The following is a 21,878-nucleotide window of genomic DNA, read 5'->3' as shown; positions in this document are numbered from 1 at the left end:
AGTAGTAGATGCAGGCAGGCAGGAGTCGGTCTACTTGTCTCGGACATGATGCCTATATACATGATCATACCTAGATATTCTCATAACTATGCTCAATTCTGTCTATTGCTCAACAGTAATTTGTTCATCCACCGTAAAATACTTATGCTCTTGAGAGAAGCCACTAGTGAAACCTATGGCCCCCGGGTCTATCTTCCATCATATTAATCTTCCAACACTTAGTTATTTTCATTGCCATTTATTTTACTTTGCATCTTTATCATAAAAATATCAAAAATATTATCTTATCATATCTATCAGATCTCACTCTCGTAAGTGACCGTGTAGGGATTGACAACCCCTTATCGCGTTGGTTGCAAGGATTTATTTGTTTTGTGTAGGTGTGAGGGACTGGTGCGTAGCCTCCTACTGGATTGATACCTTGGTTCTCAAAAACTAGGGGAAATACTTACGCTACTTTGCTGCACAACCCTTTCCTCTTCAAGGGAAAACCAACGCAAGTGCTCAAGAGGTAGCACGGGGAGGGCGCCTTCCTGCTGCACAACGTGGTGGCGCCTGGCAAGGAAGAAGCAGGTGTTCGTGGACAGCGGCATCATCGGGGCATCCTTTGTGGGCGCCGAGGTCGCGGCGCGGCCCGTCGCCACCGGGGCCGTCAAGACGCTCAGGGAGGTGCTCGACCATAGCGACCCCGCGTGGCGCGCCGAGGACGAGTCCGGGAGCACGCTGCTCGACCTCGCGGTGGGCCTCGGCTGCGCTAACATCGTGCATGTACTCCTCGAGTACGGCGCCGACGACGACATGCCCAGCCGCGGCCGAACACCCCTCGAGATTGCCGCGGCCACCGGCGAGTGCCTCATCGCGGAGCTCCTCCCCGCTCATCCTCCTCCTTCGCTTCCTGGGGATTGGCGAGGCGAAGGCGGCTGCGGCCTCCGCAGTGGTGACGTGGTGGATGTCCTCCTCAAGGCCGGGGCCAACGCCAGGGCCACGACGGCGAAGGGAGGATGGCCGCGGCCTCCGCAGCGGTGACGCGGGAGAGGCGAGCGCGGCCGGAGCGGTGAGGGCGGCGAGCGTGATCGGGGCGGCGATGAAGCGGCCATCCTCCCGTTCGCCGTCGGGGATGCGGGGAGGACGCGGGGAGGCGAGCACGGCTGGAGCGGCGAGGAGGCGGGCGGCGAGGAAGCGGGGCGGCGCGAGGAGGCAGTGCGGCGAGCGGGGAGAGAGGCGAGGAAAAGTACGGGGATTCTGCAGGAACGGGGAGAGATTCCTTTTGCATGTGGGCGAGCGGGGAGAGAGAGAGGGAAGAGAGGCTGACCTGTGGGGTTTTGGCATGCAAAAAGTAGTGCCGGCGGTCCCAAATGCCCCCCGGTGGGTCGCCGGGGCTATTTTTGCCCCAATCCAGCGAAAAATAAGGACTTGGGGGCGTGAGTGGGGTGTTTTTTGCCCGCCGGCGCCTAAAAAGTGGCTTGAGGGGCGTCTTGGGGGGCCTAGTGAAGATGCTATAAGGTATCAACACCTCCAACCATAATACCACGGCCCACCATTACCATCACCATGTTTCATTACAGCTCAACTTGCTGTACTGCAGCACCCATTAATATGGCCAGGAGGGCATCTACGCTCTGCCATCAAGCATTGACGCTGGGCTGGGGTCGTCGTCCTCGTCTTCTTCATCGGGCCGTCGTGATCCTGATCTGATCCATCTCCGCTCCTCTGCTCTCCTCTGCTTTGCTCACCCTTCGGCGGTGGCGGGGTTCTACAGTGCCGTGGTATGTTTATGTACATCTCGTCTCTTCTCCCTCTCTTAGTTTCTGAGATAAGATCCGTTCTGAGATGATTTCCTCTATTAGTTCAGCATCCACCATGCTGCATCCATAGTGTTTTGGCTTCATCTTTCATCTTGAAGTAACTTTGACCTACCTCCTTTTTATTCCAAACCAGGCTAGCTAAATAATAATCTGTTCTATTCCCGACTGATGTACTTCTAAATCGCTAACTGATTATTATCCTTGAACAAAATCAAGCCAGGCAAGAAAATTGCTACTCTCTACGGCAGATCTATGACCTTGTATTGCAGGTTTCGGTGATTAGATCATCGACTGGATAGATCCATATTATGCTAGGCAATTAAAATCAAACAAACTGTGTTCACGAAGTGGTGATTTGTTTCCTAAACCTATTAGGATTCAAACACACGAATGAGCAAAATAGTTGTGTGTTGAGATACTTCAGTAATTCACTGGCTAATGTGGATGTGAGATTCATGCATATATGTGATCCTTATTCTTCTCTGCTTCATGGTTACTTATGCAATCGAGTATATGGTTGGTGGACTCAAAACAATGGCATATATTGCTCTTCTTTTGAAGGTACTGCACCGTGGCATTGATTGCGAATGGATGGCGAAATGAGTGTCCGACACAAAGTTGACCTAGAGCGCATGCTGCTTGATGGAAGTGCAGAGCCGACGTACCTACCATTATCCCTTTTAGAAGACATCACAAACTGTTCCTCCGATGATCAGCGAATTGGCAGCGGTGGGTTTGTGGTTGTTTATAAGGTACGAATTACCGCTAATAAGTTGTCACACTCCTGATCTGATCACCACCACACACATGCAGACAAGTAATACATGTTGTCACCGTAGGGACTGCTGGGAAAGGGGGTGGTCGCTGTGAAGAAGTTGTCCAAAACATTTGGTGTGCAGGAGAATAAATTCCATAAAGAGGTTGAGTGCTTAGTGAAGGCCAAGCACAAAAACATAATGCGTTTCCTGGGATATTGTTCTGGCACGCAGGGGATACCTGCAAACCACGAAGGGAAGTTTGTCATGGCTGAGGTGCGCGCGGAACTGGTTGCTATGTTTTGAGTTTGCATCAAATGGAAGCCTCGATAAATATATCTCTACTATTAAAAGAGGATCGAACGTCGTGATGGTTCGACCACCTTCCCGTCTACGACAACCATCAACAAAAAAACTCAGGATCGTGCGATAAGAAAAAACTGGAAAACCAACCCACCGCACCCACGTTCTGCTAAAAAAATGAAAAACAAACCAACCTCCCACGCCCCCATATCCCGCACCCCTCTCTTTCGATCCCGTCTCCCGATCCAATCTCCTCAAAGATGGCCTATAGTAAGTTAAAAAAAAAGATGGCCTAGCGTGCGGCTTCGCGGGAGAGTGTGGCAATGGCATCGCCGGCAAGAGCAGCGAGGCCGCGCAGCAGCCGACGACGGCGGGGGCGAGGGGCGTCGGCGCGTCGGGGCGACGTCAGCCTCATCGTGGGTGACTGCGACATCGAACTATCTGACAGCGAGAGCGTGGGTGATCGCGGCGGTGACAAGGAGCTTGGAGGAGGAGCCAGATGCTGCGAGGAGGAGCTTCTCACTACTAGGAAAAGGGCTATAGATACGATTGATACTAATGGCGCATCAGGGAAGTAGTGCGCCACTACTATATACTAATGGCGCACCTGTTGGTGATGCGCCATTAGTGTGGAAGACACTAATGGCACACCAGAAACAGGGTGCGCCACTAGTATTAATTTTTTTTCCATTTTTCCATACATACTAATGGCGCATCAGGTCGACAATGCGCCATTACTAGTTCTAACTAGTAATGGCGCACTAGGCAGAGAGTGCGCCATTACTGTAATTTTTTTCTTATTCTTTTTTTTTTCAAAACTACTAATGGCGCACCGTTTCACAACTAGTAATGGCGCACTATTACACGGTGCACCATTAGTATATATATTTATATTTTTTTACTAGTTTAAACTATTACCCTCCCCCGCTGCACCGGCCGCCGCCGCCGACCCCCGGCCCGCACCCTCCCCCACTCCACCGTCGCCGACGATCCACCGCACCCTCTCCCCAGCACCCTCCCCGGCCCGCTCCATCGTCACAAATGAATGCAACTAAAATTGCAAAAAAAAACAAATTTGATTATATTTTCAAATAAAATTTTTGATGATATTTTCAAATAATAAATCTGATGATATTTTTTCATATTCATAAATATTTTCAAATAACAAATTTGATGATATTTTTTAAAAAATTATTACTGTTTTTATAAAAAATTATTACTATCATGATTTAAACAAGTTTGAACATATTTAAACACAAATAAATATCAAACAGCATTTTAAATGCATAAAAACAAAAATTGGGGAGCCTGGGAATCAAACCCAGGACCTCCTAGTGTGTGTGTTGCGTGCTGACCAGTCGGGCTAGTGGGCGTGTTCTGATGGAGATAGGGTTAAGTGGAATATAACCTAAACACCAGGGGGAGGTGCGCCATTAGAATAGTCGTACTTATGGCGCACTAGGGGGAGGTGCGCCATTGCTAACCCTCCCCCACTCCACCTATTCCACTCGCACTATGGCCTCCCTCCCTCCCTCGCCAGATCCCGCACTCGACCACAACCCTACGCCGCCGCCCCCTTGCTCCGCCCCCTCCGTCCGCCGCGCCTGCACGCCGTCGGCGACGCCGCCGCCACTGTGGTCTTGCGCTGCCGCTGCCGCCGCTGCCGGCCCTCCGCCGCGGCGCGCCCAGCCGACCGAACCCTCCGCGGCCCCCGCCTCCCCTAGCGCGGCCACCGCGCGTCACCGCGGCCACCGACCACCCCGTACTCCGTCGTCGTGCCTAGGAGCTGCGCCAAGCTCTGCTACGCCGTCTTGGAGGATTCGTTCGAGCTCCACCTCAACTCCGGTCTCCGCTCCACCTCAACTCCGGCCCTACCCCAGCGCGGCCCGGATCGCCGACTCCTCCTGCTTCCCCCAGTACACCGCCTCCCTCAAGTGTACACGCATCCTTCCTCCAGTACTCCTCTTCTGCGATTGGAAATGCTTTGCGTTACGAGCCTGCTAGGGATCCTGCAGTAGAATCATGCTTGATTTTCAGTATGGCCTTTAGTTTTGTAGGATTCATTTTACCGTGGTTTAACTGCTGAAGAATCTGCAAGTGCTCACAACTACAACTTTGATCTTCAAGCACTGTTGGTACGACATGAACTGGACTTCTTGTGCCAAAATCTTTGAACTGCGTATTTTTATATTAAAAAATGTTTGGTTCTGTTCTAGAGGAAAATGATCTAGTGGTAGTAGTAGTAGTTCTGAGCATTTGGTTGTTTGTCTATTTAAAAAAGTTCAACTAAAAAGAAGTGCAAGCCACTTTGGTGCTGAAATGTGACATTGCCATGGCTGATTGTTCTGAATGGTTCACCCACAACCAATGGGCATGTTTAAATGCAATGCAAGTGCAAATTTGAAACTTTATAGGAACTGCACTTTGTTGCAAGAGAGAGATAGCACAAGAGAGAGATAGCACCTTTTTTTACATGTCTCATTGTAGTTGCTTGAAATTTTAATACAATTAGCCTGAAATAACAGGTAAGTTGACCCCTATGGGTTTACTCTTTTCGCAAACAGCACGATCCACGGCTCATACATGCATGAACTATTTTTTATGGCTATATACTTGAAGTCTTGAAGTACATATGGCGTAGTTTCTTTTTCAAGTTCTTACAGGAAATTGTGTCTTTTTCCCAACTGCTTATCTATGTGTGAAAGGAGCTAAACTAAGTTTTTACAAGTATCCCCAGTCATTTAGGGTCTTTTTGGATAGTGTCCACACTGAATCGTGTCTGGCTTGGAGCCTCCCTAAACTGTGCCTGGACAGTGTTTGGTTGCTGTCCTGGCACTGTTTCCATGCCTCGTTAAGCGGAGGGGTGTGCAAGTTTTATCACCTGTTTTTTGTTACATATACTTCGGGTGCTGTTGGGGGCTTCCTGCTCAATGATTTTGCAGGTACCCCGAGAGGCCCTTGAGTTTGCCGGAATGTCGATTAACTTCCGTTCCGGCAAATTCGGGTACTCCATATGTCCTACTTTTAGCAAAGGTCATGCTGAAATTTTCTGTGAATTTTAGCATGACTTTGCTAAAAATAGGGCATATGGGGTACTTGCGACTAATGCATGGGCCGGGGTATCTTAGTACTTAACCTGTAGATTTCCAAAATTGTTCCTTGGCAATTATTGGAAACTAGCTGTATTCCTCTATCTGAGATATTCTGTGTACATGCAATATATATCCAATCAGTGGGACAAAAAGCCACGAGAAAGTAGAGCTGGACGTGTAAGATGCAATCTACTAATGCTTCATTATCACCCTGTTATGCTCAGCCCAACACTCCCAGTCAAGATTGGTGATCGATAGATATCATTCCCATCTTTTGTTACAAGCCAAATTATGTTCCTTGACTCCAAAACCCTTAGTTAGACCATCTGCTATTTGATTAAGTACTAATATACCCCGGCCCTAAATGATGAAAGCTTAGGCTTTTAGGGTGCCTTAGCGTCGACAAACCCTAAATGATTAAACCTTGGCTTTTAGGGTGCCTTGGTGTCGATAAAAACCTAAATGATAAAAGCTTAGGCTTTTAGGGTGCCTCGGCGTCGATCTAGGTGGCAATAGAGCCAAGTGATTAGGCCCAACCTAGGGTGCCTCGGCATCGATAAACCCTAAATGATGAAAACTTAACTTGGCTGCCCCGGATGCCTCGGTGTCGATGAGAACCTAAATGATGTACGCTTAGGCTTTTAGGGTGCCTCGGCGTCGACAACCCCTAAATGATGAAAGCTTAGGCTTTTAGGGTGCCTCGGTGTCGACAAACCCTAAATGATGAGACCATGATCTTGTTCCTTGACAATAACCAACTTTTTGACCAAACTTTTTTCCTATTTAGAGTGAAACATGGCCCACAACGATGAGGCCGGTGGTTCGGGCGGCAAGCAATTCTGGGAGCTGTCCCAGGATATGTCGTCATCATCATCGGACGACGAAAGTCTCCCGGCGGAGTGCGACTGGTGCCACGACGATCGAGGTCTGTGCGACATGCCTCACCTGGACGATGATCGGCGCTTCAGCATTAAGCTCGAGGAGACCTTCGAAGTTGAAATGATACACAATGACGACAAGTGTTATTTTCATAATTAAGCATGACTTCAACTATTTCAACGTGTAATTTTCACCTTTTACAATTCGAGTATAGCTTATCCCATGCCATGCAAGACGCTATGTCTTGGAGAGGATGGATTTTGAAGACCATGAAATTTCTGAAACAAAGAAAATTCACCTAAGGACTCATCACGATGTGGACTTTGAAGTAAATCTATATAATTCTGAGAGCGTAACCCATTTTGGTTGCAAAAATTGGGAAGCATTTTGCAAGATGTATGGTTTTGATGAGGGTATGCTTATCACCATGGATCTTGGTAATCCTGACATCAACCAAGACAATATGGATATTTGGGTCCTTGTTGATACACCTCCGGTTCTACCGCTATGTGAGTTTCTCAAACATAGTTATTAGCTAATTTATATTGTTTATTTCAAAATAGTTGACAGCTTATTTCCATTGACAGCTTATTTTTATTGTTCAAAGAATGTGAGGGAGATGGTAGACAAAACCCACTACACCGATGGCTCCGAATTAACAACTTACAAGGAGAAAAATCATTTGGTCGGATTTTGTACCGACATTGAGAATTACAATATCTACAATCAAACTCCTCAACATTATGGTAAATATGTGCCACTAGTGCATGTGTTCAACTACGGTAACTACCATGGAGATACCCTGGTAAGATTTTTACTATTACGATATCCGTGCATCTTTTGCATACTTCTAAAACTAGTACATCATTGCTAACTATGAAGTTATTACTATGTTTTTCAACAGATAATCCCAGAGAATTGTGTGCCTCATATTATGTATCTGAAAGATAGTGTTAATGTTTTGAACATACAGCCAGGTCGTCCTACGAATCTCAACTGTCCATACGAGATTTCTAAAAGAAGTGGAGACATGAAAATCAAAGGATGGAAAAAATGTATGGACAGTCGTAAGGAGCTTCTTGGAAGCAAAAGGAAGCGAAGCGCAAGAATTGGAGACATGATGTTCTCCATTCTCCATAATGGAGAGTCGGGGTCTATATTGTTTTATGCTATTTTAGCTTAAATAGGGTATTTAGGTCCTGCCTAATACTGATGATCATGTGCTAAGAACAATTAAGTAGGGTTGGTTCGAAGACTATCAAGATGATGATCGTATGACTTGTTATGAATAACGAGTAGAAGTTGTATGATGATGATTAGTAGGACTTGTTAGGATTAGTATTACTTCCGACAAACTCGATACTCGCGGTCTTGAGACTTGTAATGTTTTATCTTTGTTCGGTCTTTTGAATTCGGAGACTAATATGATGAATTGTATTCGGTGACTAATCTTCTATTGTATTCGATGAATCTGATGTTGCTGTGTGCTGCTGTCTATATTCTGTCTAATAATATATTTTGTAACCTGCGCAAAAATCAAAAAAAGAAAAAAAAACAAATACCAGATGCGCCATTAGTATGCCAAAGGATACTAATGGCGCATCACCACCAGGTGTGCCATTAATATGCCAAAGGATACTAATGGCGCATCAACAGATAATGCGTCATTAGTATGACAAAGACATGCTTACGTATGGCTCCCCGGGAGGCACACTAATAACGCATGCTGTTACATACTAATGGCGCACTAGTTGGTGCGCCATTAGTATACCAGATACTAATAGCGCACCTGTGGTGCGCCATTAGTAAGATATACTAGTGGCGTGCTACTAATGGCGCATTGATAATGCGCCATTACTAGACAAAATCAGTGCGTCATTAGTAGGCCTTTTCCTAGTAGTGTCTTCAGCAGCACTGCTCGGGCCTCCAGCGGCCACAGGTCGAAGATGTGTGAGAGGTAAGGAGATATATACTTCTAATGTGTACTATTCTGACAGCAGATATAGCCCCGAGTGACGCCTGATTAGCAGCAGGTGCAGCCGATGAAGACATGCTTCGCTTTCGCCTTCGTTTGGTCGTCGACTCCTGCGCTGGCTCGCACATCACGGCGGTGGAATCGCACTCCTCCACGTCCCGTATAACCTTGAATCCTTGATGTGTCTCTCAGCTGCATCGCTCTACTTCCATTTGCTGGCACCGAGGGGCCTTGGATGCGTGCACGCGCTCTACTTTCGCTTGCTGGCACCGGGAGACCTCGGATGCGTGCACCGGTGCACTGCGCTCATTGCCCTGTCGTCTCTGGCCCTTCCCGCTACTCCGCTCCGCTGGTGTGCTATCGCCGACGGTATCCGAGACAGCTCCTGCCGCAGACTCTCACCGAGTACTCGCTGGTCTCCAACACCGTCGAGCCGTGCAAGTCGTCGCTGACACCGCATCACAATCCCGATTTCTTGTCAGCAGCGGTGGTGGCGGCCTCCCGCTTCAGAACATGATGGTAGTTATTCCTTTTAGCATCCTCACTACAAGTCCATATACATGTTGTAGACTGTATATACCAGCATGATGGTAGTTAGAGCATGATTCTATGATAACTTTGGGCTGTCCCCACAGACCACAAAATGTAGTGTTGGTTTATTGTTAGTGTGTCATAGAAGTGAATTGCTTACTCTCGTACGAGAAAACTGATCTTAGTTCCAGGATTGTGCACTTGATTATGCATGCCTAAGCACGCAAATCGAATCATGTGATTTTGGCTCTATATATCAGACTACCCCTACAGCTTTGAGTAATATTATCTCAAAGGAACATGGCAGCAACACTCCCAGAAGAATGGAACCAGAAATCCCAAAAGGTACTGCATAGGAGACCGATCAGTGAAGGGTGTGTGGCACAATGAGGCAATATTTGGTTGACTGCTTTGTAAAAGTAGCTTCTTTATTGGATTAATTTTTTTGTCCCCCCCTCCCCTCCCGTTGATTTTATTTTATCATTTCTCGATATTTTGAATGGAAATTTGGTATGCAAACAGTTCCTTTTTTTTATATGGTTGTGTTTTTTCTATAGGTGTGGCTATCTCAGTCGACTGAGACTTAACCAAAATCGCATTCAAGTGACAGAGCATATAAAAAGAAGATAGAAAAAAGTAAAGATTTTTTTTTGCATGGATCTCATGTAAGTCTTACGAATATAGCATCGACTGAGACTTGGTCGACTAAGATTTAGCAACCCGGTTTTTCTATATACTGTTGGAATCCCATAGCTATCTCGGCGGAGTTGATTCTGTGAGTTCATGGATGAGAATCAACAAAGTAGTTGTTTCTTATTTGGTATATCTACTCCCTTGTAAATATATCTTTCACATGTGTAATATGGGAACGTACTCTTTTGAAAACCATTGCCACAAGGAGATGGGAATGTGACTTGATGAAGGGCAGCCACCAAGCCGACTAGAGGATGTGCACAGACAACTATCGCAAGGAGATGGAGAAAGACAAGAGAACATGACTCAATCCTGGATGGCGCAAAAAAAAACTAATTTTCACTGTGATGCTGAATATGCAGCATAAATCCCATTAAGGTTCTATGTCACATACGGAGGGTTGATTTGGCTTTGGGGAGCATAGGCTCTCAAATGAACAGTCAGTTAAAAATATCTGTTTTTTTACATGTTCATATTAGTTTACCAAGCATGCTTGACAATTTTCATGCGAAACGGGTCAAGGGTGCTTCGTTAGTGAAAATTTTAAATTAAGTGTAATACATTAGGTATTGAACTTGTTTTTTCTTTTGGCACAACTATGATTTTTTTTCTTTCAGATTTTTAACTAGAAAAGAACAACATTTTTGGTCCGCGGGAGCACGTGCTTCTTGGAGCCGAATTGGATGATCGGAACCACCTCAATAGTTGAAGAATGCAAGCACATAACTGGCGGTAGCATGATCGAGAACTATAACAAGGAGGGAACATCAACATAGTTGAAGGTAGAGATGACAGTAAATGGAGAGGGATTGGGAAGCAAGGGGCAGGTTGTTTTTGGGGAACAAGAAATGAAAAAAAAAACATGCAAGGGTTTCTGACATAGTGAGAGACTATTGATATTGTGTTCTACGTGTATGTTAACACTAAATAATGTATATGTACATAATATCATAAGTCCGTGGCAACGCGCGGGCACTCAACTAGTTAATGATAATGATCGCACCGTCTATTTCTCTTTATTTTTATCGAATGTCATTACAGCTATTTAAAAATTTCAAAGATGCTCTCAAACTAGTTTTAACCGTCTACTCATTCTGATCCAATGGCCTGTCAAGGAAGGTGGCCTATTACTCAAAGGAGGCAACACCATGTTAAAGATCGTGAAGTTAGTATCTTGCTAGTTCACAGTTGTATTCATCAATGTTTTCGAGTCAACGAGTCGTTCTGGGGTATAGCGACTCTTGACTAGTCGACATGAGCAGACCAGCAGCAGCCGGTGGCAACCAGGGGAGGAGCAGCAGCAGGCCGGCAACCAGGGGTGGAGCAGCAGCAGGCCAGCAACCAGAGGAGCAGCAACCAGGGGAGGAGCCAGCAACCAGGGGAGGAGGGAAGGAGCAGCAACCAGCTTGCGGTGGCGCCGGCCGGTAGGATTGTGGGGCAGCGGCGGCCAAGGGGCAAGGAAGATGGTTGCGGGATAGGTTTGGGTTCGAAAGCTCTACAGTCTACACTTACAGACTGCACCCCCACGGGCTGCACTTACAGGCATACATGTCCCCAGATAATCCATCTCCCTTCGTGAATTTCAATTGTGGGGCCCGGTGCTGCCCAGTCAATTATTGTTACGTCATCCAGTAACTTGCAATCCCGTGAAGCTTGCCTGTAAGTGTAGCAAAGCTCGTTTTTTTCTCATAGAAGAGAGACGTCCAGAGGAGGAAGAGGGAATCGAGCGGCTTCTAATCAATAGATCCTACGGAGCTGGTCCGACCGCCCAGATTCACCGGCGCCTAGCACTCGCCTTGTTGGTTGCCCCACGTATTGTCGTAGTCCAGTATTATTTTAGGGAGGAAATAGGTTTTCATTTTTTTTAGGGCGTCGTGGTCCAGTTGAATGAGTAAAAGCTGGCCCCACCTTTCATATTTTTTTTGATTTGGTTGCCCAATGGCCCCGTGAAACCTAGATCGAGACTAGTTTCCCCCCTAACCCAAATAAGCTTTTTTTTGTTGAGGAAAACCCGAAAAAAACTGCCACGTGCCGCCATGGACGACGAGGCGCGGGCCTCGAAGCACCTTCCCGCGCGACCTAGACTACCAGCCGCCGGTGTGAATCGCCGCCAGGGATACCCCTCGATGTCGGGCGCGCCCCCTTGCTGGAGGTGCTCCATTCCCACCGGAATATTTCAGCTGCTTGTGCCCGCCGGCAATAGCGATGCTCATGGGCGCCTCCACTTCACCGTCGGCGTACTATGCTGGCTGCACGCACCTGGCTGCTGCCAAGCTTCCCGCCGCCAGTGTGTTACTAACCTCGCTCCGTCTCGCCGCCTGGGTTCACTAGACGACTCAATCAGAATTTTCCCTGTATATTGTTGGTGCTTGACTTAAGCTGTAAAAAACTGAACAAAGGTAGCTCTTTTTGTGTGGCCTAAACGAATTTGATGTGCGTATGAATGAAAGTTTGCGAATTTTGCAATGTATGCGGTGTCCACTCTTGTGATATTTGCATTGATATGATCAACAGTTCAACTTTGTCATTTGGGCATAACCTCACGATTACCATGCGAGGCATGTGATTGTAGAACAGCAGATTGAGCCGGAGATCTGCTGCTCGTTTTGCTGTTCCTTCAATCCTTCTATCTTCCTTTTGTCATCCTGTTGACCGTCATCCGTCAGTGTGGACGGACCATCAAACCCTGCACTTTCTTTTTGCTCCGTGGTCAATGAATGTTATCCTAGCATGTCATCAGAAACGAACTTATCTGATCACCAAGAACTTACAGTTTGCATATTTATCCGCGGAACTGTTAGAACAATGGCATTAGAGCTATTGCACACTCTTTCAGTCATCATAGTATATCAGTCCAGCCCCGGGCCGACGGGGTGGCGGCTCAGCGACGGGGGAGTGCCTGTCCCCCCGTTACCCGACGCCGTGCCGAAGCCCACGTACTTCGCCGGGGAGGTCGAGGTCGCGCGCGCCTCCCTGACCGACGACGAGCGCTCCCTCCCCCAGTACGCCGCCGGCAATCACGCGGCTTGGGCGGCGTACTTCCAGCGCCGCCAGCAGCAGCGCCTGGCCTCCACCAACGACGCGCCGGTGGTCGGCGGCGTGAAGAACAGCGTGGGGCGCCACCTGTGGTGGGGCGTCCCGGGCCGCACGCTGGAGGGCGTGCTGACGCACCTCAACGGCGGCAACAACCCGCCGTTGACCTATCCTGCGACGGGGGCCGCCCCGTCGCAACACCGACGCGCATGGGCGCCAAGGAGGTTCGCCTCCTCCTCGTCTTCCTCCTCTCGCTCATCTTCCCGCTCCTCCGATTCTCCAGCGCTTCTCGGCGTCACGGCCGAGCCCCCGGTGGAGACGCCAATCGGCCGGCGCAGTCGCAGCGTCGGCATCGTCATCAACGAGGGCGGCCGGCGCGCCCCCTCCTCGTCGGCTCCTCTGCGCTTCGTCAAGCCGAAGATGGAGCCGGGGCTGGCGCCGGTGGAGGCGGAGTTCAACGACGACGACGCGGCCCTAGAATGGGTGATGTGAACTGGGGCCCGATATTTCGATGAGAGGGAGGTAACTACGATTTTTGGGTGGGATTTGACCCTCACGATCCGGCTACCAACCGTACAGGAAGAACCATACACGACTGATATCCATGGCAATCACTGAACCAACTCCACGGTGTTATCGACCAAACCAACGGCGCGATCGACCTATCCACGAAGGATTTTTCCTGCAAGCAAATCGAAGAACATGCAAGAAAATAATAGCCAAGCAATCTCAAAATTGCGAATATGCTAGGTGGGATTAATCTCACAAGATGGGGTTCCGATAGGATGTCTTGACGGTCGCACTAGCCGCTACAAGCGAAGACAAATAAAAGTAGCAATATAGCTAAACTTCTCTAAACAAAATCCGAGTCTAAACCCTAACAAAGGCTAAGTATTTATTGTAGATGGCGTCGCCGTTGACGGTCGGTACTGCACGCAGTCGTGCCCAATATGGACAGGTACTTACGGTCGAAGGAATCACCAGCCACCACAAGGTGACCGAATCCCTTCATTATTAATTAATGAGATGGGCTGAGATGGGCTGGTGTGTACGTGGCTCTAGTCCATTAAGCCCGGTCCTTTTTCTCTTGTCTTGTATTTGGAACATTGAGCACGTAGCATGCAATATGTATGCCTCGGTTGATTGTGTGCATGCATCTAAATCCTTGTAATCTTCTCTTGTCCTCTCTTCAACACCTTTGTTCCTGAGTACAAGCAGATCATAACATGAAGGTAGTATCAACTTCTTATTAGTTAAATCACATGCACCGAGGAACAAAAGTACCTGGTCTTTTATTTGCCGTGAAACGTTTTTTATGATAGCTATGTCCGCATCATCCTCCCTTCCTTGAAAACAAAGTCGTCCTCGACTTTTGTCTACCTGAAATGCGTCATAGCGCAAGGCAAAAGTAGGTGCAGCATGTATATGTTCTTTCATAGGTGTTAGCTCATGAGGCTGTGATAAATTTGTGATATCACCATTCTGAAAATCGTGATAATTTTTCTCATGGCGGAGCATAACATCATCATAAATTGTATCCCATGCCGAGTCTATATATAAATTATGGGGACGCAAATGAACTTTCTGACCACCCGGTATGTCCAGATCATAAGTTGAAACACTCAATGGAAAAAATTCAGAATTGATAGCAAGCATACTATGTGTAGTACGATCCGTTAATTTAGCTTTCTCATCATTTATAATTTCATTGGGGGTCATAGGAAGCAAGTTAATGTTTTTTCCTTCAAACATGAGACTATACGAATTTGTTCTGCCATGATGTATAACACTATTATCATATTGCCAAGGTCGACCTAACAATAAAGAACAAGCTTGCATAGGTACAACATCACAGTCAACATAATCATGATACGAACCAAGTGTAAAATGGACTCTCACACGACGTGTTACCTTCAACTTACCACAGTCGTTGAACCATTGGATATAATATGGATGGGGGTGTCTCGTAGTGGTGAGGCAAAGTTTCTCGACCATATTTATACTCGCCAAATTATTGCAACTCCCACCATCAATGAGCACACGAACTGAGTGCCCTTTGACAACAAACTTAGTTTGGAAAAGATTACGGCGTTGATTTAACTCGGCATGCCCCACCTGGGCACTAAGTAACCGCATGGTTACAAGGCTTGGGTACTGATCTGCCATATCAGCATTAATATGTATCTCCTCCGTGTCATGCTCCTTAGTGTCACCTGCATTATTAGTGGCAAGCATAGCACGAGTATCTTCATCCAAATCACTACCAGAGGAGTACTCACCATCTTCCCGCACAATGAATGTTCGTTTATTTGGACAGTCCTTCATCAAGTGCCCGCCACCTTTGCATATATGACACTTCATGTCCCTTGTGCGTCCAGACGAAGTGGTGGGTGCTAGAGAAATTGCTTTCGAAGCCTCGGATGATTGTGGAGCTGATTTTGAACTTGATGGGTGTGTACCATTGTTAGTGGACCAAACAGTAGAAGATGGTGTCCATGATGAGCGGCGACCTGCAGAAAAGTTACCTCGTCCCATGTTGTGTCATCCCTGTACTTCCCTTTCAGCTTTACAAGCAAAATGAAACAAACGAGTAATAGAATTGTACTCCTTATAGTCCAATATATCCTGAATATCACGATTCAAACCACCTAAAAATCTAGCCATCATAGCATCTTCGATTTCAACTAATCCACATCGCACTAAGCCAGTTTGCAATTATTGATAATAATCCTCTACAGAACTGCTACCTTGTTTTAAACATTGCAATTCATTTAGTTTATCACGAGCATAATATGAAGGAACATAACATTGTCGTATAGCTCGTTTTAAAGCATCCCAAGAAGTAGGTATATTATTTGCATTAATACGACAATATTCACTCCACCACATGGAAGCAAAGTTTGTAAATTCACTAGTGGCTGCCCTAACTCGTTGGTTTTCAGGAATATCATGACATGCAAATTTTTGTTCAACAGAAAGTTCCCAATCAAGATAGACATCTGGATTATATTTACCATTGAAAGCAGACATAGTAAATTTAATTTTAGCACTAGAGTGGTCATAATCTCAAACATCATACCTGTGTGGACCTCGTGCCATACCTTGACGGTTGAAACGTAGTTGTCGATGAGCACGGTCATTGTGGTGGTTGACCATTTGGTCGTCTTCGGTGTCACCAGAATAATCCTCGTAGTTGTCCCCATGTCGCTCGTGGACGCGAGGAGGAATTTGTGGGTGCTGGTTTATGGTGGCAGCATCGGTGGCAGTAGCGGGGTGATGTGGATGACCCATGGGCACACGTCGAGCTCACGAAGTAGCGACAACACCCGTGGAATTGTGAGGAACATCGTTATTGTTGACGGGAGGTGTAGTCCGCAGCTCGTCCAAACGTAACAAGATGTCCTGTAGTTGTGTGTTGGCAACACCTTGTGCATCCTCGATGGCCTTGAGCCTCTCTTCTGCCACAATCTGAGCACCCTCAAGTTGGGCGAGACGCTCGCTGGTGACTTTAACATCCGCGGTGAGTCCCTCAAGTGTGGGATGATTCTGTGCCATTGTTAGCGAAAGAGAAAAAACAATGTATAATCCCTATCAACTAACAGGATGTGGTGGACAAAATTCGCTCACACTCAAACTTAGTATCAAATTCTTACTTGTTCTTACCAATGCAACAGGTGATGATCGACGCGTTGGTGTTGGCTTCAAACGACCGATGAAGATTGGATGGAGCGATAACCAGGAATCAGTAGTGTCGGGACCTGTACTTATTGGTAGGAAAAAGTGTAGCTTGGCAAAGGTTTCTCAACTCACAATATTAGTGGCACAATTTAGCAAAAAGCAATCCAAGTTGAATAATTGCTCAAACTCCTAACTAGTGCTGGCAGTTGACTAGCAAGAGATAAAACAATCTAAGCCCAGATACTGGATCAAATGAGTGGAAGCTGATGAAAATATGAATGCTCTAAATAGCTAGATATAAGTGAGGTATGGCAGTATATGGAAACCTAAAGCAGAAAAATGTCCAGCAGATATCACGTATACGAACAAAGTAAAGTTTTTGGACAATAAAAGATATTCCAAAAGATGCTAACCGGCCTGAACTTTTTTATCTTACTTTTTCTTCTCTGTTTTTTTTCAATTTTTTTTCTCTTTTTTTCTTGCTCTTTCCTTTTTTTTGCTCTTTCTTCTCTTTTTTTTCCTTTGACCAGGCCAGTTACCAACAAGTATACACACGTAACAAGAGGATAACAGGATTAAACCAGAGTGTGCTACTAGAAGCGACCTGATTGTACTACTGGAGATATAGGAGATTAATGAAGTGTAGATGCGTAGGTAGGCAACTCCAAACGTTTAACAGTAGCACTGGCTAGCGATGCACAAAGCAAATAGCAGTTAAGCGGCGCCAAGGAGCAGAGGGAGCAGCTGCGCACAGGTGGGCGTGTGGGGTCGGCGTAATTTGCTGAGGCGTACACACGGTGGCAGATGGATAGACTGATGTGTGATGAAAAACAAGTTGTTGGCAGAAAGTTAGGGTGACGCGCAAGCAGAAAAGATATGAACAGAAAAACTTCTCGGGATGTTCCCTGGCTAGTGGCTGGAATCTAGGGCGTGCGCGTGGCAGCAGCGGAGCAATTTCTAAGGCAGATGGGACGTGGTGTATAGGTGCAGTTGGCGCGTGTGCCACAAACACGTAAACTTGGCAAATCAGGTACACGGTGCGCAGCGGATGGATTAATGTGGCGGAAAATATGATGGACAAAAACAAAGTCGATCTAGTAGATAATTTGCTCTCGGACTAATCTAGACCAGCACTAGTATTAGATGAATGCAACCAAAAATTCAACTACATAAATACTAGATGCAAAAATTGCTAGAGGCTAAAAAGGTTGGTGCAGCGGATGAACTAATCTAATTTTTTTTGGCTTTTTGTTGGTTGTAGGACTAGAATTAATCTAATCTAAGAAAACTGTAAATCTCTCGCCGATGAACCTGAAAACTAATACCACTTGATGTGAACTGGGGCCCGATCTTTCGATGAGAGGGAGGTAACTACGATTTTTGGGTGGGATTTGACCCTTACGATCCGGCTACCAACCGTACAGGAAGAACCGTACACGACTGATATCCACGGCAATCGCTGAACCAACTCCACGGTGTTTTCGACCGAACCAACGGCGCGATCGACCTATCCACGAAGGATTTTTCCTGCAAGCAAATCGAAGAACATGCAAGAAAATAATAGCCAAGCAATCTCAAAATTGCGAATATGCTAGATGGGATTAATCTCACAAGATGGGGTTCCGATAGGATGTCTTGACGGTCGCACTAGCCGCTACAAGCGAAGACAAATAAAAGTAGCAATATAGCTAAACTTCTCTAAACAAAAACCGAGTCTAAACCCTAACAAAGACTAAGTATTTATTGTAGATGGCGCCGCCGTTGACGGTCGGTACTGCGCGAAGTCGTGCCCAATATGGACAGGTACGTACGGTCGAAGGAATCACCAGCCAGCCCACAAGGTGACCGAATCCCTTCATTATTAATTAATGAGATGGGCTGAGATGGGCTGGTGTGTACGTGGCTCTAGTCCATTAAGCCCGGTCCTCTTTCTCTTGTCTTGTATTTGGAACATTGAGCACGTAGCATGCAATATGTATGCCTCGGTTGATTGTGTGCATGCATCTAAATCCTTGTAATCTTCTCTTGTCCTCTCTTCAACACCTTTGTTCCTGAGTACAAGCAGATCATAATATGAAGGCAGTATCAACTTCTTATTAGTTAAATCACATGCACCGAGGAACAAAAGTACCTGGTCTTTTATTTGCCGTGAAATATTCACAGACGTTTTTATGATAGCTATGTCCGCATCAATGGGCACGCCAGGACTCCATTGCGATGGAGAAGGCGCGCCGGGAGAAGGAGAAGGAGCGCCAGCGCGCCGCCCTGTGCCGCTTCGAGGAGCGCCGACGCGGCCGCGTTGAAGACGGGGTCGTCGTCTTATGCGACAGCGACGACGACGACGACGCGCCGCCGCCAGTCCGCCATGGTTACGCCGGGCAGGGGTCCAGCAGGGGCGCCCGCGTCAAGGAGGAGAAGGCCGCCGACGACGATGGCGGCGACGGCGGCGACGACTTCAGCCCTTTTCTTTTTCAGATTAGGTTAATGTAATGAAATTGCACGAATTATTGCACGAATTTCACCGAAATTTGCCATGTTTGGCCAAAATTTAACTAGTTTTTATCATAACTTCGCCGAACGATCCTTTGTTTTTTTTAATACGCGCTTGGGGGTGCCCTGGGGGCCGACGGCTGGGGACCGACTCGCCCCTAGGGCCATTTTTTACACCGACTCACCCCCAGGCGGCGCTTTTAGACGCCCCCTGGGGGGCCAACGGCTGGAGATGCCCTAACAACTCCAACGCCGAGTAGCTAGGCCACAGCCGACAGAATCAAGCAGTAGGTGGTGCTGCGAGTGGGGCGGATGAGGAGGATGGTCGTGGAAGGAGCACCGGTGGCTAGCGATACAGCGAGCAGAGGAGTTGCGCCTCCATGGGTGAGATCCCGGGGGGGCCGAGGAGCGTCGTCGTGGACGAGCAGGAGAGGGTAACAGGGACGGGGCATCGGAGCTTCCGCGACAGAGGGAGCAGAAGAGTAGCGGCGGCGGCAGCGGCGGCGACGACAACAACGAGTGAGCTAGCGTTTCATTTGCTACAAGTGTTTCTTTGATCTTTGTCAAAACTGGATACCATCCTATTCTGGAAAGGATAGGGCTATTGTTTCTATTGGTGCTGCTGCTTTGATATGGACAATTTGGAAAACAAGGAACAAATCCTGTTTTCAACGTGTTTTCCTTTCAAATCCTATCAATGTAATATTTACCCTGTGTTCTTTGTTGGATTCATGGATGATTCTACAGAGAAAAGGTGTGCAAAAAATGCTTAGGGAGGTTTCCAAGAGGCTATCTCAGGTAGCAAATGAAGTCTACAGAAGAACATATGGGTGGAATCCTTCTGCTCTAAGACTGGGTTTTGTGTCTGCCTGAAATTGGGCGGTTCTGTAGTATGTTCTGGTTTTTAGACTTGCCTATTGTTTTGGCTGATGTGCAAATTGTAAAAGATGTTTAAAAGTCTGTTCTCTCTCCGGTAGTGGGTGATTTGGCATCCTATAGATATGGTTATATGTCTAGAATGTAGGTTGCTTATCAGTTGATGAGGTGATGCATCAGGTCTGATGGAAAAAAGTGGTGTGGTGGTTGTATCTAGACTTATATTTTCTTAATTAAAATGGGGGCCATGTGACCCTTTTGTCGAAAAAAAAGCTAGCATGGTGCCGGCGAAGGAAAAGCGATTAGGGATTTGTAAACAGGAAGGCTTCAAGTCGGAAATATAACGGGATTTACGGTTGCTTTGAGATTCGTTTCTTGAGGTGTCAGGCGCCGGAGCGGGTCTCATGTTCGGTGCGTGCGACCCGGTCGTATAAGATTTTTTTCCTAAAAAGGCTAATGGGGGCAATAATTTTCTTTTCTTTCTTGGAGTAAATGCATTCAGCAGAAAAGCGGTTTTTGAGAGAAAAAAAATCCAGTTAGTGGAAAGAAGAGGCAACCTGCTATAGCAGGTTAAGGTCCGCATGGACATATGTTAGGCTCAACATATTTAACAATAAGAAAAAATTCTGTCAACGATCGACTTCGGACTATAGTCTAGAAACATACCTAAGGGAAGAAAGCATATGCCAGGATTCGCTATTCTTAATTAGCTCCTTGATGATAAGTTATAACAGCTTAAAAGAGAACTCACTTAAAATGATTTGGATGATTAGGCATTTGTAGATTTACATTACATTATCAATATCCAAGGGACGGAATATGAAACCCATTTCCTCTGCAGATGCTTTTCAGGGACTTGAATGGATAAAGCGTTATCAGATAATCAAGGGAATATGTGAGGGCTTACTTCATCTTCACCAGAAGCGCATACTCCACTTAGATCTGAAGCCTGCTAATATATTGCTAGATGATCTCATGGTACCCAAAATTGCTGATTTTGGTCTATCAAGGTGCCTTGATAAAGAGCAAACCCGGGCTTCTACTGTGAACCCATGTGTATCGTTGTAAGCCAGTCGCTTGGAAACTCTTCTTCGTTTGGCACAAATATATATTTGCGTGCAGATTCATTGACCAGGATTTAAGATTCTTCTCATAGGGGATATTCGGCACCAGAATCCTTCGCCGGGAAATTCACATTCGCATCAGACATATACAGCCTTGGTGTTATCATCGTAGAGATACTTACAGGACAGAAGGGGTATCCAGAAAAGGAGGATGTAAGAATAATTCAAGCATTTGCTCCATGTTAAAGAATAAATTTTCAAATAACTAAATATCTTGCATTCTAGTTTACCTTATAGAAATTGTAAAATAAATATCTACAATATAAAAGGAGAAATTGTAAAAATCACGTCTTGAACAAGCATGTTATAGTCTAAAACATCATCTATTTTTGTAGCACCCACCTTTAGTAACACATTGCTTGCTTTATCAACACAAATTAAAATTGCATGTATGCCTTGTTCGCCTGAGATGTTGCACTGCAACCGCATTTGTAGAATCTGTCTTACACTTTTCGCCTCACTAGTCCACTAAAAGATCACACTTATGAGGAAATGTGGAAATTGCTTCTATATATGTCAACACTTCTCCTCACTTGTGGATCTCTTAGACCTAATGTCACTAATAGAAAAAGGATCATTAGTTCCGGTTCATAAGGGCCTTTAGTCCCGGTTTTCGAACCGGGACTAAAGGGTCGTTACTAAAG

The 21,878-nt window shown here is 46.4% G+C and overlaps 1 protein-coding gene across 1 annotated transcript; it reads left to right on the top strand.

Moving 5' to 3' along the window:
* The first annotated feature begins 1,627 nt into the window (after window positions 1-1,627).
* LOC119319106 (cysteine-rich receptor-like protein kinase 19) lies at window positions 1,628-21,420 on the top strand. Its single transcript, XM_037593607.1, has 4 exons — window positions 1,628-1,766; window positions 2,367-2,557; window positions 2,645-2,836; window positions 20,952-21,420. The coding sequence occupies exons 2-4, from the start codon at window positions 2,393-2,395 to the stop codon at window positions 20,976-20,978; spliced, it is 384 nt and encodes a 127-aa protein (XP_037449504.1). The 5' UTR covers window positions 1,628-1,766; window positions 2,367-2,392; the 3' UTR covers window positions 20,979-21,420.
* The last annotated feature ends 458 nt before the right edge of the window (window positions 21,421-21,878 follow it).

This window comes from Triticum dicoccoides, chromosome 6A, assembly GCF_002162155.2.
Source record: "Triticum dicoccoides isolate Atlit2015 ecotype Zavitan chromosome 6A, WEW_v2.0, whole genome shotgun sequence".
Classification (NCBI taxonomy): domain Eukaryota; kingdom Viridiplantae; phylum Streptophyta; class Magnoliopsida; order Poales; family Poaceae; genus Triticum; species Triticum dicoccoides.
Note: the sequence above shows the minus strand (reverse complement) of the source record. Positions and strands in the feature narration are given on the sequence as shown.